We start from the raw sequence: 17,529 nt of genomic DNA on the forward strand, positions 1-17,529 counted from the left end.
TACTGGTATTTATTTGGAGAATGCAGAGAATGCCTCTTGTTGGATATTATTGCTAGTGCAAGAATTCATTTTTTTCAATATGCCCCAGATTATACATTTTAAATTATAGGAACATAAAGGGTATTTTAAAAAATATATGAAAATAGTCATATACAAGTTGTGATGGAAAGATTTAATACAAATAAATAAACACTTTTTTTTTTTACATTATATTTACAAGTTTTCATACAAATAATAGTGTTGTTGATACACTAATGCTAAAATGTATTTATCTTTATTAATACAGGGGAGCCCAATGAGCTCTTGGGCTCTTTTACATGTCAGACAATCAGATCAGAATCAGAATCCTTTTACGATGGCAGTTCACAAACTACTTCGGTGATAAAAATACAATACAAGCAGAAAAAACAAAAACACATATACAACTCCATATAAAACCATAAAAACAGGTGCAGGTGTGTGTATAAAAGTTTATTTCCACATTATTAAATTGTGATTGTGTCACCGGTGTTTTGCTTTTCCTTGGAGTGTATTCCATTTTTGAGAAGCAAAACAGCTAAAAGCCTCATTCCCGTCACAGTTTGGTGTGGCTAGTTCTTAAGGCATGTCATGTGATCTGGTGTTAAATGATCAAGAAGCAGGTGACGTGTTCTGGCTAAAATGGCTAACAAACTAGACACTCATTGAAATTACTTGCATAGGACAAAGTTGGACCAGTCCTGAATCACTTTAGTAAAGTCTGGTCCTAGTTTTCAGGGGATCTTAAGCTGAATTTGTCTCTGGGACCCCCGGCAGTGGATGTATCCTGGCTCAGCTATTGGTGATTTACATTTGACCACATTATGACTCTGCTCTCATCACCTTGACCGATTGTATTTGTGTTTATATGACCAACATCAGAAAACACCCAGAATGTCACAACTACCACAGTCACAACAGAACACAAACATAAGGGGAGGTCAAGATTTAAAAAATTCTAGACAAGTTTTTGGTGGATTTTAATGTGTTCTGGTTGGTGACAGTGGGCTTACATTTACATTATAAATGGTCCTTGCACTGGTGTAAACACATAGCTGCCCTCACCTCTGCCTGACTTTGCTACTATAGATATAAAACAAATGTAATCATTTGAGAGGGATATTTAGGCTGCTGTAAACACACACGCCCTGTTTCCAATAAAACTTGATATATTATTTTCAGTGTAAAATGTTTGGGGTCTTGGGGCCCCTCTGGTGGCCTCGGGGCCCTAAGCAGCTGCTTATCCTGCTTATAGACTGGGCCGGCCCTGCTCTATATTTGAACTAGTGTAACATGGGAACATTAAACTACTTATTTTGTTTTGAAAATTAAATTCTATAGTTATTGTCTAAAACAGTGTTTTTAATCAATGGGGTATCAAAATAAAGTATCAACTCTTTTACCAATTAACAAAATCCAGCTTAATTTTTTTTGTGATAACACCAACAAAAAACATTTTACAATTTTTTTCATATTTAGTAAATTGTTTAGCACTCTGTATGTAAAGAAGAGCCATTGTGTTTTCTTTTCAACCCCACTTGTATTTATTTATTTTAGTAGCATGTAGACCGTGTTTTCTTTTCAACCCCACTTGTATTTATTTATTTTAGTAGCATGTAGACCGTAGCTTGTGTGTTATGAGTCAGTGGTGTTGAGGTGACAATGGTTGTGGCTGGAATTGAGGTTGAAGTATCCCATTTCTGCAGAACGAGCTAAACTAGAGCACGGCGACCACGTTTCTGCACCTTCCAGCGAACAACATGTCTGACAGGTCACATCAGATGACGGGAAACTGAAGCAAAGGAAATGATGGAAAAAGCTCAGTCAAAATAACTGCGTGGAGATACAAGAACTTAATAGAATTTTATTTGATGCTGAATAATGTTAAAAGATGCACTGTGTAACCTTTGTGGAGAGTGTCAGCCACCTGATTTTCTCCATGGTGATGTTACTGCTTTGCCACAGTATCTCAATAAAGACAACCAGGCCAAGTCACAGGTCAGATCTGTGGAGGTGGCCCTGCCCAGTAAAAATGCTAATTTTTCAGTGTAAAATATATGTGTACAATTTTTCCACATAAAAACACATTACCGGTAAGTTTAAAGCCCTACTGTGAAGCATTCCAGGCAATACCTTCACAAAAACAAGCAAATGGTGAACTTTCTACCAGAAATGTGGCACAGTGCACCTTTAAGTTCAGCAGAAACATTTATAAAATAAAATGTGCCATGACACTTCTGTCATCATTGAATTATTTTGACTGATTGTAGCATAAGACATTAAGAATAAAATGTAACATTTTTAATTCAAGATATAACGTCATTCCTTGAGAGTGAGAAAATCTTGGGGGCCCAGCAGACTTCTCTGTCTGAGCTGTTCTCCAGACAGGTGAGAAGGAAGGCTCTGAGCATCTTGTCTGATGACGCTCATCCTCTTCATGATGAGTTTAGTTTTCTTCCTTCTGGCTCTAGGCTCAGGTTTCCTTCAGTGAGGAGTAATAGGTACAAGAACTCTTTTATTCCTGCGGCCATTTTGCTTTTAAATGCTGCTCAGGGTAGAAACCCATTTTAATCTTACTTACCGCTGTGTATTTTTCCTGTTCTGTGGATAGACAAATATGTACTGGTTTTTCTTGTGTCCTTTCAATGTTTTTATATGTGTTTGTCTTTTTTGTTTTCTCTCTATTGTAAAACTAATTGCCCCATGGGGGACACAAATAAAGTGAAGTTGAAGTTGAAGTTAACCAATTCACCCATTCATTGTTATAAGTAATGCAACGGAAAGAAGGGCTGCCCTCTTTTATCCAGGTCTGATCCATAGTAAAGCCAAAAGTCATATCTGTGAACTGGGCGAAGTTGTAGGAGTGAAGATGTTTCACTGCTCATCCAAGCCACTTCATTACATTGAATATATGATCTGGCAAAGTACCTCACATATGCAGCTGTGGTTGTTGAACATAAGGGTAAAACAGTTTGGTAATGGCACTCTTTGTTTGACCCATGCTTTAGTGTTACTGGGGTAATTTGCATTGTGGCACTGGATTTGAAGTTTGTTCAGGAGTGCCCAGCTGGAGGATCAGACTTACCTGGGTGTCTGTGCAGGAAGTTGAGTTAGGACCTTTCGAAGATCACAGGTATTCTTCAGCTCCTAACAAGAAACAATTGTGTATAGTTTATGACCGTTATTTTTTAACAGGTTTTATGACTGAGCTTGTATGAATTGTTAACCTAAAACCCACCAAAAGATGTGTGTAAAAATATAATGTATGCTGTAAAAGACATTTAGATGAACAATGTTTTACAGGCTGCCTGGCAAATCCAGAACCATATCTCTGTAGTTTTTACACAGAATGTTACGAGTCTGATCAAATTCATCGCACCTCAGATTAAAAAAGTTTAGCACTCGCTCATTTATTCTGTTGAAATCTGTGATCTGTGATTTAGCCATTTATAAATAAATAAACAAAAAGAAAAATAAATACACAAATAAAAATGTGTGTCCTATACCTCAGCTGCTCTCAGAGACTGGACGTTCCGTAGTAAGATCTCCATTGTGGTGATCTGATTGGACAAGTCAACTACTCTATTTTGCAGTGTTCTATTCTCCATTTCCAGAAGATCTGTCCTAAATTTGGTAGAATACATGAGTTAAAGAAATGAATGATATAATGTAGTTTAAATACTGACTGTTACCTGGTCTGAAGTGCAAAGTGGATGTGTTTCTTGTTGCTGTTGAGCTCTTCACTCAGCTCCTGCACCAGCCGCCTCCTCTCGATAAGGAGTTTGTCATTTTCCATCATTATGTTCATGTTGAATTCCTTTTCCTGTTAAGATAATTAATTTTAGTATTATTTGAGGCCAAGATGTATCCAGAGTTTCATGAAGTATTATGAAGTAGGCATTGGCACTTCAAATGCAGTATAAGACATAAAAGTACTAAAATCAAATATTGAATTAAATAAGTAGCAATTATGTTTTAGATACAACTTCTCATTTAACTTTTACTAATGATGTTATGAGGGAAATCAAACAGTAATGTGTAAATTAATTTAATCTACAACAAAAATGTAAAAATTAATTAAGATAATGGGTTATGGTAAAAGGAAAAAAAAAGTCACATATTTTCACTGTTTCGACATAAAATTTTTGGACCCATCTTTCCTCATACTTTCCATATTAGTAGCTTATTATATGGACATATTGCTGAGTGATGAAAAATGATCACTGTTGCCATAGCAGTTAACAATTCAAAACTAATTATTGATGAAAAAGTATTGAAAATGGCCCCTATTTATGGGTTTCAGCATCCTGTTAATTGGTGAAGTTTGAGGACTTTTCACCTTTAAAAGATTGTGTTTTGAACTGTTAATTGCCATGGCAACAATGATAATTTCTCATAGTCTGAAACTCATGGATAATATTAGCCATATCCCAATTCAACAGCTGCATCCTTCATCCTTTTATGAAATCATTACTAACACTGCTGTAAACGTGACATAAACGCTCACAAAATTGACAAAGAAGTTTGGCCTGTAGCTAACACAGTGAAACATCCGCTCAAACTTTTGCATTTGGACAGATTGCAAAGAAACGAATCATGTTTTACTGTTAGGAGAAATGAACTCCACGGAGTAAACTCCAAAGAGGAAATAACCATGTTTTCATGAACTTGGCCGTTGTAGCTTGGAGGTAGGAAACACAAAGGCACAGTTTAATTATGTCTAACACACTTATGTTTATGTGCAGATTACGTAATATAAGTCCCCAGTGTATGCATTTAATTCTGTGATTTATCTGCTTTTTACAATCCATGAATGTTTTTTAAATGAAAGAGTAAAGAACACTCTTTGGACTGGCCAGATTTATGACATTTAACCGATCTGTGCTCACACTGATGAAGAGACTAGAGACCTGTGTCTGTTTATTATGCCCATTAGACCTAATCGTATAATACTGAGGAAACTGTTTAAAATGTTTATTTTGCTCATTAATGTGCTGTTCTCAACCGCAGACTCTTGTGTTAGGACAGGAAACACTGCTGGAGTCACAGAAGGTGGGGGCTGATAAGATGCAGGTGGTGCATGAAATGGGTCAAATGCAGATGGCAATAATGTGAACCTAACACAAAGCTGGAGGAGAGCTGACCTGCTCCACACACACACTACTGACACTCATGAGGTATGGGACATGTTACAGCTGTAGTAATATTAATGAGGGCTGCAAGATAAATCATGATGAAATTGAAATCACAATTTAAAGGGTGAAAATAAGCATTTCTCAAATATGTACTGCTGCTGACTTCATTTAGCTTTTTGTATTTATATAAATGGCCAATAGATCTGAATAATGTTTATGACACGCAGTGTGATCCTGGTTTCATTCTAACCTGTAATAGTTTTGTAATTTTATTAATGTGTTTGTCATTGCAGGTTTTCACTCTGCAGTGGACAGATCTAGCTGAGTCCTCCTTGACAAGCGATGCATCATACTGAGTGGTCTAAGTGTGTTGGGTCATGTCTCCACTGTTCCCTGTCCAGAGTCACTGAGGAGGGCGTAGTCAAGCCTGCAGAAGACCTGTGGGGCATCTATGGTTCTAATACTAGTGTAGTGTGTGCGTAAAGTTTAGGTTTACTTCTAATTTCTTGCAGAAGTTAAAAATATTTCATTTAAATGTAAAGTGAAGGACGTTTCTTAACACCTAAATGGTTTTATCATTGAGGAAATGGATCATGGTAATGTTCCAGTTACAGAAAATATTTTTATACTTCCTATTTGAAGTGTGTGACAAGAAGTACAATGTTTTAAAGTAGAAGTAATCCATGTGTTCCCTTTTACTGAATAATGTGACAGTTACAAATATCTATATAAAAAGGGTAAAAGTTCATTATCTTATGGGTCTCTGCTTTGAAATGTATGTAGCACTGTCATTCTGGTACAAATAGTCAGACCTCAGATGCTTGGGGAGATGAAGGACCAGGGGGAAAGATGGTCTAGGAAAGCGATGCAGAGAGACTTGGGACTCTGGGAGGCTACCAGGCTGTGGCCAGGGCAGGCCCGGGCCCTGTCCTGTCTGTATCTGCTGTAACAAAGAATAAACCTTTTTTGTATTCGTAACTCACCGGGCTTCAAAAATGGATTACTTTTCATTTAGAATTTCAATTTTTCCACAACAGTTAGCATTAGGGTTAGCAGTGCGTCTCGGTTGCTGCCGAGTCCTTTGAAGGATGCGGCCGTTGAATTGGGACACAGCTGTTATATTGTTGTCATACAAGTGTTACCATGGTTAAAGCATGTGAGCAGAGGGACAACTCTCTCTCTAACTCCTCCATCTTCTCATCTCTCCATTTCATCTCATCTTTCAGTTTAAGTTTAACATAACGCAATTTGAGTTGAAGTCTTTGCTGCATCTCCTGGTAGTTCCTGAAAAAGACATTTTAAGACACATTTGTAAAATTCTAAGTTTCATTTTCATAATACAGTTCATTTTTACCTTCGCTCTTGGTCGAAGCATTTCAGAGTTTCCCAGATCTCTTTCTTTACTAATTTACACACATCTTTGGTGGGTACTGAATCACAATCGTCCTGCTGAAAATGCACACACTCTTTAAGATAAAAAACATGCTTGTCTCCATGGTTATTACTTTATTAGGAATGTTCCACAGAATGGCATTAAACTATCTAGCACCACTGAGACAAGCCACTAGTTCCACCAGATCAAGTTACAGTTCAGATCTCCGGAAGTGACCCCATTCATGAAGGATGCATGTTTTTACAGTGATAACAAAAACACAACCGCACCAACTGAATAAATGCAAATTAAATATGTTTAATACATTTCAGGTAAAATAACATCTCCATGGAGACAAGCATGTAACGGACCCTCTACCAGAAAAGTTACACAGTCCAATTATAAGAATCTTAGTTTCTATACACCATAAAAATGTTTGTTTACCTTTTGTGCAACACTTTTGAGGTTTTCAGAGGGCTGCTGATAATTGGCCGAGACATCCAGGTGTCTGTGAAAAATGTTAAATCCACAAATGAACAGATTGTTAGTTATATGTGCTTAGAAACACAATGAAATAAAAAAGTAATCATTTTTTCATGAATTTGAATTTATAAAGTTATATTTATTTCATTTTACTCCATTTACAATCAATATTGCATTCAAAGTATACATATATGTGCATATTTTTAAGATTTTAATATTCTAGTTCTAGTTGTTGAATCCGTAGTTCTTTGCATACATTGATTTACATAGCTGCTCTTATATTTTTGCTGTTGAATCAATGAATTATATTGAATCTTGATCCTCATGGAAAAAATAGTATGTAAAAATATATTAGTAACTCTAGTGATAAAAGGAAAGCTAAACAGGATCCTAACGTTTATTTGTACACATGTAATTGTGATGGTGTAAACATGTATTTACTTCTTCATGTAGTTTTCTTATTGACTTTTACATAGTTTCTTTCTGTTATATGTTGAATTTGTGTGTTTAACTTAACGTACATTTGTTCCAGGTGCTTGTTTTCCCTTTGACAATTTTCCAATTCCAGCTTCAGAGCCTCTATCTAAAATAGAATAACACGCTTAATGACTGTTTGACAAGTTATCAAAATCAACTTCAACTCTAGATGTTTATAGATGTTCGTACACTTTTCTTTGGTTTTGGTGTCAAACAGGAACTCGCACAGAAGACTGCAACCACATACATTTTACCGGTATCCAAAACCGCAAAAGGTAAAGTCAATTTCAACATTTTCCGAAGACATCAGTCTAGTCACTTGCAAATCTCCCAGAGTACAGATGGGCATGATAGACAGGTGGATTAGTCAATATGGGACACACATGGTTCGTCCATATCAGAAAAAATAAAGGGAAAAAAATATATCCCGGGGACTGCAGATTTCTTCAGAATAAATGAGTCAAGCTCTAAACTCTGTTAATCTGAGTTGAGATAAATTAGATTTTATCTGTAAATCAATGGTGACCAATGAGCTCCTTTGTTTCAAATGCGTCACTGAAAAAAAAATGAATCTGGTTGCACAATCACGTCTGCGGGCCTTGAATCACAGCTGAGGGTGTGCGGATCAGACTAAATGAATCTGTCTACAAAATACAGAGAGATATCATTCTGGATTTGCCAGGCAAGTGTCGCAGTAGTCCCCACCTCTGATTCTTGTTCCAGTAATCGTTTCATCTGAGAATCAATTTTCTCCTGTAATTTTATGTTGACTTCAATGTTTTGGTTCACTTCAGTTTCTAGAGTCTGTAAAGAATGAGATAAAGCAACAACCTAACCTTATTACAAGAACAAGCAAGAAAATCTACATTGTTTTATGCTTTTCAGAAGTATTTGACAAACTTGGTTATTTCTAACTCACTTTATTCAATTCACTGGACTTCTCGGCTTTAGTCTGCTGTTCCTGTAGGATGACATGCAACTTCTCCACCTCTGTCTGAAGAACTGTGATCTGGAAAAGCAATACAACATCTCAATGTGGATTCTTGCAAAAATGCATACATCTGTGCATTAGATACTGTCACATAGGGCTGCACAATATCAATCATCTTGCAATCAAATTGAAATAGCATTTTGTGTTGGTGCAATCATTTAGATAGAAGAATTAGTATTTCCGTTGCAAAGAAAAAAAAAAAATTGTCCTTTCATAGAAAAATCTTTATTGTGTATGTAAGCTTAGACCTCCATAAAATCATGAGACTCTTGTACTAGTTCATCAGTTAATATTTCAGTCTTCTCTCCTATGTAAATACCTTTGAGAAGATCTTTACAATGTGCCCTCCAAGCAGGATCCTACTTTATAAAAATATATTGCAAATGTAATCACAATCACAATACTTTTTTTTATAAAATTGTGCATCCCTATAATCAATGACACTAACCACAGATGCTATTCTAGTTTCTCACACTGCAGAAAAAACTCTTCACAGGGCAGTAAGTTTCCTCTTAATATGGTCCTTACCTCTTCAGGCTCTGAAGTTGGGTCTGTCTGCGCATGCACAGTTTGAAACTTCTTCTATTTTGAAAGGAAATATTATTTATGATGAGAGATATTGTGAAAAAGAGAAATAGGACCAAACTGATACTTTGCAGTGACATAAAGCAGGGGGGCTTCCGTGTATGTCTATGGCGTAATGTTCAGCAGTTACCAAGGTGACACAACATACACATTAGCAAATACAGCCAAAAAAAAATCAAGATTGGCTGAAAACTCCATAGAAAATACAAAATGGATTTACACAACATATTTTCAGAAGCCTATTATCAATACGCCTTCATGGTTCAGTTTAAATGTTTAATTAAAAAAAAAAAAAAAAGGCTAATGCTTGCTAGCTTATGAATTTTATGTTATTTGAGAGTAACTTGTTTAACTGTACAAAACACTGACCTATGGTAGTTCCAACTCCACTCCTTTATGGTCATATTATGTTAAAATGAAGCTCAGATTAAAGTCTAACAGAGCTTCAGATAGAGTGGTACCTCCAGTTAGCATCACACCCCCAGGGAATGTTGATGACATCAGCAGCAAAGTATCAATAGCCTATTTTTTTGTTATCACCAGCACCCCCTTCTGTTGTAAGCCGCCCTCAGCCTCTATGGTCCGCAGTCTGCTTCGTAAGCACTGGATCTGACAGTCCAAGCGGTCATTTGTCTCTTTGGCCTCTCTCAGACCCTTCATCTCTGCAGGAGGAAAAACAATATATAATATGATAACTAAATATTTACAAATGTATCAAAATATGTAACCATTTCATTGTTTAAATTTGAACATTCTGTCGTAATTTTCAAGATGACATGGATCCTGTAATTAAATGTAGTTCAAATGTTTCCTATAAATTCAATATACTTAACCTGTGATTCGTAGATAGATCACACAAAAACTCAGACTAAACTCAACCAAACCTAGACTTGACCAAAACTAAATCAAGACTAGAACAGGACCAAATTCAGTCTACATCAGGACTAAATGGTGCTGAAACCAGGACCAAGTGTGAACGCACCCTAAGAAAATGTTGGCGTTTACAAGTACCATCAGCTCTAAACCAGGTCTAAACCAGCTCTAAACCAGGTCTAAACCAGCTCAAAACCAGCTCTAAACCAGGTCAAAACCAGCTCAAAACCAGCTCTAAACCAGATCTAAAAAAGCTCAAAACCGGGTCTAAACCAGCTCTAAACCAGCTCAAAACCAAATTTAAACCAGGTCAAAACCAGGTCAAAACCAGCTCTAAACCAGCTCAAAGCCAGCTCTAAATCAGATCTAAACCAGGTCTAAACCAGATCTAAACCAGATCTAAACCAGCTCTAAACCAGATCTAAACCAGGTCTAAACCAGGTCTAAACCAGGTCTAAACCAGATCTAAACCAGATCTAAACCAGATCTAAACCAGCTCTAAACCGGGTCTAAACCAGGTCTAAACCAGGTCTAAACCAGGTCTAAACCAGGTCTAAACCAGGTCTAAACCAGATCTAAACCAGCTCTAAACCAGGTCTAAACCAGGTCTAAACCAGGTCTAAACCAGGTCTAAACCAGGTCAAAACCAGGTCAAAACCAGGTCAAAACCAGCTCTAAACCAGCTCTAAACCAGATCTAAACCAGGTCTAAACCAGCTCTAAACCAGGTCTAAACCAGGTCTAAACCAGCTCTAAACCAGCTCTAAACCAGGTCTATAAAAGGATTAACACCGAAAGCCACAGTAGTTCTACTTCAACCAAAGAATTTTTGGGCTTGCAACATTATCAATTCATTCACTGTGTCTTGGAAATTCCACAGAAAACATCAGGGTAAAAGGTTAATTGTTTGGATGTATATTTAAAAAATAAGAAAATAAAATAAGAAAAATTAAGTTCACCATATTTCTTGATTTGTTCTACTTCCTGTCTGAGTTGATCCACTTCATGTTTTGCAGCTTGCAGTTCAGGCTCTGAAATGACAAAGAATAGTTATGCTCATATATTTTTGTATTTACTTTTTTCTATGTATAGAGTTCAAGATGGTACGTCAAAAAACGTTCATTACCCTGGAAAGCTGCCATGTTTATTTCTGTAGTGCAAAACTCTCATAGAGGTATAGTAGCCAAACAATCTTAAAAAGTAAACAAAGGTGTGGTGGCACAATCCCATAAACTGCTGGTAAATCTATCCCTTTATAGTATATAAAACTTTTTAATGAATGCTCACTTTAGTATTGAGCATTTTAAATTTTCCATTGGTTTAACATTAGGCTAACTATTAAGTGTATGAGGTGTGACGTCACAGCTTGAACAAAGTATCTCATACACTACAATACAATAACAAAGACCAAACAAATGCCAGTAAAACTTAAAATAAAAAAATAAAAAATAGCAACTTGTGTCAAATAAGGTACAAATATACAGACTGACTTTGGCACTACTTTGTCTCACAAATGTGTATTTTTGGTTAGTTTGCAATCAATAATCATTCAACATAATCGATTGTAATATGATTGGTATTTGCATTAGTATGTATAGTATTTGCTCACCATAGGCCCTCTGAATCTTCTGTGCACACTCCAGCTCATTTGTCAGTTGCCTGATTTCATTGTGTGCCATGGCCAGTCGTCTGGACCCCTCCTCCAAATCTCGCTCAAGTCGATAACACTCTTTTTGAACACTGTTTGTTTGTTCTGCCGAATGTCGAGACTCAGCCTAAAAACAAAACAAAACAAAAAACAGAAGAATTTGGTGGAAAAGATAAAAACCTTGCCTCAAATAAAGGTTTAATATGTAATCTTTACATTTGACCTCTCTAAATAGCTATAATTTGTGACATCTAGTGGTCAGGTATCAGACTAGCGCTTGCATTTCTCCATTGCAGTGAGAACTAAAATATAACGTTGTGGCAAGGTAAATGACCGTTTATACTAACATAAAGTCGGGGTTCTTTCTTGGATCAATCACTATGGAAACATTACAAATTTGTATTTTGACTACACATGATTACAATATTTTTCTGTATTTACTAAAAGCATATTTATTCCACAGTCTACAAAACACTAGACACTAAATCCGGATAGATGTGGTTTATAGCATGTGCTTGATAAAAATGGTTAAGATATAGGTCGCATACTTACAGGAATAAGCAGACATTTCTGATTTTTGTGGAGTCCCAAGAGTTTTTTCCAAGGGCTTTGGCTGTGGCGCAGTGCCCTCTTGTGGGAAGTCTAGAGAAAGGTGATTTACAAAATGTATTACCCGAAAACTTTGACTGTAACCACGCAACCTGGAACAACTACATCAGCACCAAATCAAGGTCAGAGTAGCTTTAAAAGGAGAACTTATCCTGTCTTACAAAAGATCTAAACTAGGCCATGCAAAATAGAACGCTAGAAAAAACTAAAACTAAAATTCATACTCACATGTCCCATGGTGGAGGTGCAGGTCTGGCCCCCTGTTCCATTCTGACCTGCAGTGTTTGTCCCCTGTGAGGTCTCTAGCAATGAGGCCCTCTCCACCAGGAGGTAGGCCACCTGTTCACTGGGGCTGCTGTGGATCAGCTCTGTCAGGCCCTGGTCGTACAGCATCTTAGCCACTTCACTTATCTGTAAATCTTTTGGAAAATTCAATCATATCGTCAAAGCAAGTTCCTAGTTTGTGATTTTGTTTACTGATTCTGATGTAATATATGAGGGAGAGTCTTCATTCTTCCCAAAAATAACTGCAAATGAACCTTTTCTGATGCTGCATAACAAATAGTTTACTATGTCACAATCCAAACCAGTTCATTTTAATGTTAAAACCTTTTCACTGATGAGTTTTATGGCACATACTAAATGACAGAGCTACTTGTGTGAATCGGTTAAGTGGTGATATCCAATGATCCAAAGATAAGATGGGGAAATTCCAGTATTGCACCGCACAGTTCAAGAACAGCAGGAAAATGCTAACATGCAATAAAACAAGATAATAGATAGCTTAAAATAATTTTAAAATAAATTAAAAATAAACTAAAAATAGACTCTAATGTAACACACTGTTTCTTATTATGTACAAAAGAGTAACAGTGCAGCATATAAACAGAATAAACCTACAGATTTGCGGTACGATTCCAACTCACACAGATGAATTCCATCGTTGTGTCCTTGAGCAAGACACTTAACATACACTAGTGTACACAGTGTGTTTGAATGGGTGGGTGATTCCTTGATGTAAAGCACTTTGAGTGCCTTGAAGGTGGAAAAGTGCTATATAACAATGAGACCATTTACAACTTTCCAACTGTACATCTACTACTCGTTAAGAAACCCATTTTGGGCCTTGACGTCCTCTTCGATTTGTTTTATCCATTGCTTCCGTTGCCCACCGTCCTGTTCTTCCATTTTGGTTTTCAGTCAAATATGGCCTTTTGATATTCCATATTTCTTATTCTTTGCCCATACTTCATTCTTTTGGAGATGGTATTCAAAATTCTCGGGCACTTGTATCTTAGTCTTAATTAATCTACTACTACTATCTACTATCTAAATCTACTTCTGACCTTCAGCAGCCTTGGAGGAGTACAGTATTGGCAGTGGCGGGCTACTCACACTTATCTCACTTATGTACTTACACTTGCCTGAACATAAATCGTAATAGTAACTGAGGTTGGAACACTGGAGAATCATAGTGGTGTCTCTAGTTCAGCACTTTCCAGTAACTTCTGTCTGTTCTTTCTGGTAAAGGCTAGACACATATACTCCCCAGCAGACCTTGTAGAGACACCAGGCGCTGCAGTCGTTCTCTGAGCTGGTCATTCTCATCTTGAATCTCTTGAGCCAAAACGTCTTTATGTCCAGTGAACACCCGAATCTGCTCCAAAGATTTACTAACCTTAAACACACAAATATAATGCAATTTCATCCAAAACAGTGATGTCACAGTATCAAATTGTAGTGTTATATTCCACAACTATTCCTAATTACTGACACCATTACCAAACAACAGTGTCTAATGTACTAGCATTGCTCATTTCTGAACTTTCTGAAGTAAAAATAATGTGACATAGCCAGTTAAAAAGAACTTTTACTTTTTAGAGAACAGATTAAATGGATATAGCTTACTTTTGCTACTACTGTAATCACAAACTAACTCCAACTAAGCCTCTTCTTCGTGGTTAGATTGCGTTAATATAAAAATCACATTAAAGTCTAACAGCGGTTCAGACAGAGCAGTACCTTCATCTAGACATCCCTTTTGATATCCCTAAGAGGACATAAATAACTTGTGATTATCTAAAGCCTCACCTCTAGTATTTCTGCGGCGTATTGCGATCGTTGTGAGTCTAGTGTCTTACTGAGGCTGCTGAGGTTTCCCTGAGCTCGCTGTAGCCCCCTCCACAAACAACACAGCTGTTCATCTGCAGAGGCTCCAGGCCTCAGACCCTGCTCCCAGAGCCATGAGGTGATCTGCGACAACTCCTCCTGCACTCAGAGCAAAGGTTAAGAGGACTACATATCTAACTCATTTTGAAGTGTGATATATTGTTGAGGAAAATATAGATGATAAATGATAATACTGAACAACAACAATTTATGGTTCTGAGACAAAAAACAAAATAAAAATGATATTCATGTTTTTAAACCACTTGTTAGCCAACACTCTTCAGCTCAAATTTCATCAATGTGCAGAAAAACAACAAAAAGTTCCCCATTAGTACAAAGAAAAAGTGCCTACGATAAATACTGACCCCCAAAAATTATTGTTCTGTTGATATATTATTGTGATAGGCCTATTGCATTGATAGCAGCATGTTTTTGTAGAGCTTTGGGTAACTTTCAGACATGCATACACCTCACATTAAAGATGGAAATAAATTTGGACTAATCCAGGAGAGGACTAGACCAAACCACGTGTGAAAGCCCTAAGACTATAGATGATCAGATATCAGGGCCAGTGGAAGCCTAAGTATTGTAATTATTTGATTTCCACAAAAGCATACTTTTTTACTACAACTGGCTCTGTCTTTTTTGCATTATTTAAAAGCTGACAGGAAGCACAGTGCCACGAAGTGGCTGGTGGTGCAAACATCATACAAAAGGGTCTCAAAATGGAAAAACTTATTTTACTGCCTTGCACAATTCATACAGAGTGACCCATCCATCCATCCATCCATTTTCTTCCACTTATCCGGGGCCGGGACGCGGGGGCAGCAATCTAAGCAGGGACTGACAGGGAAAAACCCATTTCGGCCGCTTGTATCCACGATCTTGTCTTTTCGGTCATTACCCAGAGCTCATGACCATAGGTGAGAGTAGGAACGTAGAATGACCGGTAAATCGAGACCTTTGCCTTTTGACTCAGCTCCTTCTTTACCACAACAGATCAATACAGCGACTGCATCACGGTGGACGCTGCACAGATCTCATGCTCCATTCGTCATTCACTCGTGAACAAGAACCCAAGATACTTGAACTCCTCCACTTGAAGCAGAGACTCTCCACCCACCCGGAGAGAGCAAACCACCTTTTTCCAGTTGAGAACCATGGCCTCGGATTTGGAGGAGCTGATTCTCATCCCAGCAGGTCTGACTTACTGCCGGCAATGCGAACACAGCTCCTGCTCCGGTCATACAGGGACCGGACAGCCCTTAGCAAAGGACCCTGGACCCCATACTCCCGGGGCACCCCCCAAAGGACACCATGAGGGACACTGTCAAATGCCTTCTCCAGATCCACAAAATACATGTGGACTGATTGGGCAAACTCCCATGAATCCTCGAGGACCCGATTGAATACCCTGTAATAGACCTTACCAGGAAGGCTGAGGAGTGTGATTCCCCTGAACACACCCTCCGGTCCCCCTTCTTATACAGAGGGACCACCACCCCGCTCTGCCAGTCCAGTGGCACTGTCCCCGACCACCACCCAATGTTGCAGAGACGTGTCAGCCAAGACAGCCCCACAATCTCCAGAGACTTGAGGTACCCGGGATGCACCTCATCATCCCCGGAGCCTTGCCATCGAGGAGCTTGCTTACCTCAGTGACTTCCCTCCTGGACCCGTCCCCCTGGACCTGTTTGCCATTAGTGACCCTACCAGGGGCATGAAGCCTCCAACAACATAGCTCCCAGGATCATTCGGGCGCTCAAACCCCTCCACCACGTTCAGGTGGCAGTTCAGAGTAACCCACAGTCCTCTAAAGAATATTGTAATATTTGTTTGACGTTTTTGTAGTTGTGTTGTGGACTGGGCTGTGTCTTTAACTGCAGTTTTAAGCAGAGGACAGCCAAGTTCTGGGCGGTCCAACTTCAGGGCTTTGGACCACTTTTGTCTCACTACAAAAGAAAGCTTTAGTCCAGCCCGCGTTTAACGGTGTACCCAATACACAACTTTGCTAGGACATTCTAACTGACTATTCACAAACTTTGAACATGTTTTGCGTGACGGTTGTGGTGCGTAATGCGATTTGCATTAGATACCTTTGCACGACAGAACAAAACTGACTTCAAACTTGAAAACAAGACACGTACGTACGTATTTATTTGGTATATTTATTTTGAACATGAGCATACCTCGGCTGGCTCCATTTGTTGCTCTTGTCCCGCAGCTGTCCTCACGCCTCAGCCTCCCCCGTGCGTAAAGTTGTTGTCGTTAAACATCGGTAAATATTAATGAACCCCATCGTAACGCGGTCTCCATCAGATGCGTGCTCGTCTTACTTCGTCAAATAATACAGTTAACATAGTCTATCCAATCTCGTACTGTGCAGGGTCAGTGTTTACGAAAGCCCCAAAGTTGCAGCTGTGAAGATTTTCCAGTCTTGTGGTTCTGGGAGGGGTGAAGAACAGGGACATCTGGACTTGGTTTGGAAAGTAACGGGACGTAATCTCTCAAGGAAGTTTAAAGGACTTTTGTAGTGTAGGATTTTGCATTACCATTCAGTAAAGAAAATAGGCTAAAACCACAATTTACTATAGAAAATGATAACAATTAGATTTTAATATTAATAACATTAATAATAGTTTATAAATATTGCAATTAATATAGTCTACTACTGTTTTACAAATTCAATAAATGCATGCACAAAGGCCATAAACTAATGAACTACAATTAAAAAATGACTTATTATTAAATTATTACTATTATTATTATTATTATTAGAGGCTGTTTTTTTGTTTTTTTTCTATGAAACAAATGCCTTTAGCCTACTTGGCCTCACTTTCTATAATGACTTATATTATTCTTCTCTTTTTATTCATAAATAAACATCCCTTAATTTATTTTATACCAGCACCTTGGTTCTATGCACACTGGACTATGAAGAGGAAAGGCATCTGTAAAGTATTCCGGATGAGGTCATTTTACATATTGTGATTTGTCCTTAATCTTTGTATATTGTTTCTGATTCACCAAGTCATCAACATCTAAAAAGCCTGCAGTACTTAATGTTCACAGTGTTTTGTGTGGTCTGAGATAGCCCCTCGCTCTCTTAAAGTGGTCACTAATCTGTTTCCTGTATTTCCCTTCCCTGGACTGGCTGTTCTCTGGTGGTG

The 17,529-nt window shown here is 37.9% G+C and overlaps 1 protein-coding gene across 1 annotated transcript; it reads right to left on the reverse strand.

The window, feature by feature from the left end:
• Nucleotides 1-1,583: 1,583 nt before the first annotated feature.
• Nucleotides 1,584-16,800, reverse strand: si:dkey-264d12.5 (coiled-coil domain-containing protein 30). The gene is given in 20 exon segments (XM_055221769.1): nt 1,584-1,679; nt 1,681-1,810; nt 3,104-3,165; nt 3,525-3,642; nt 3,711-3,841; nt 6,296-6,437; nt 6,508-6,599; nt 6,970-7,033; nt 7,530-7,591; nt 8,191-8,289; nt 8,405-8,494; nt 9,005-9,058; nt 9,602-9,723; nt 10,893-10,964; nt 11,543-11,708; nt 12,134-12,223; nt 12,419-12,609; nt 13,748-13,868; nt 14,282-14,458; nt 16,549-16,800. Coding segments are annotated over 20 exon segments (2,058 nt in total). The 5' UTR covers nt 16,564-16,800; the 3' UTR covers nt 1,584-1,619.
• Nucleotides 16,801-17,529: the final 729 nt, after the last annotated feature.

Source organism: Periophthalmus magnuspinnatus, chromosome 5 (assembly GCF_009829125.3).
Source record: "Periophthalmus magnuspinnatus isolate fPerMag1 chromosome 5, fPerMag1.2.pri, whole genome shotgun sequence".
NCBI lineage: Eukaryota > Metazoa > Chordata > Actinopteri > Gobiiformes > Gobiidae > Periophthalmus > Periophthalmus magnuspinnatus.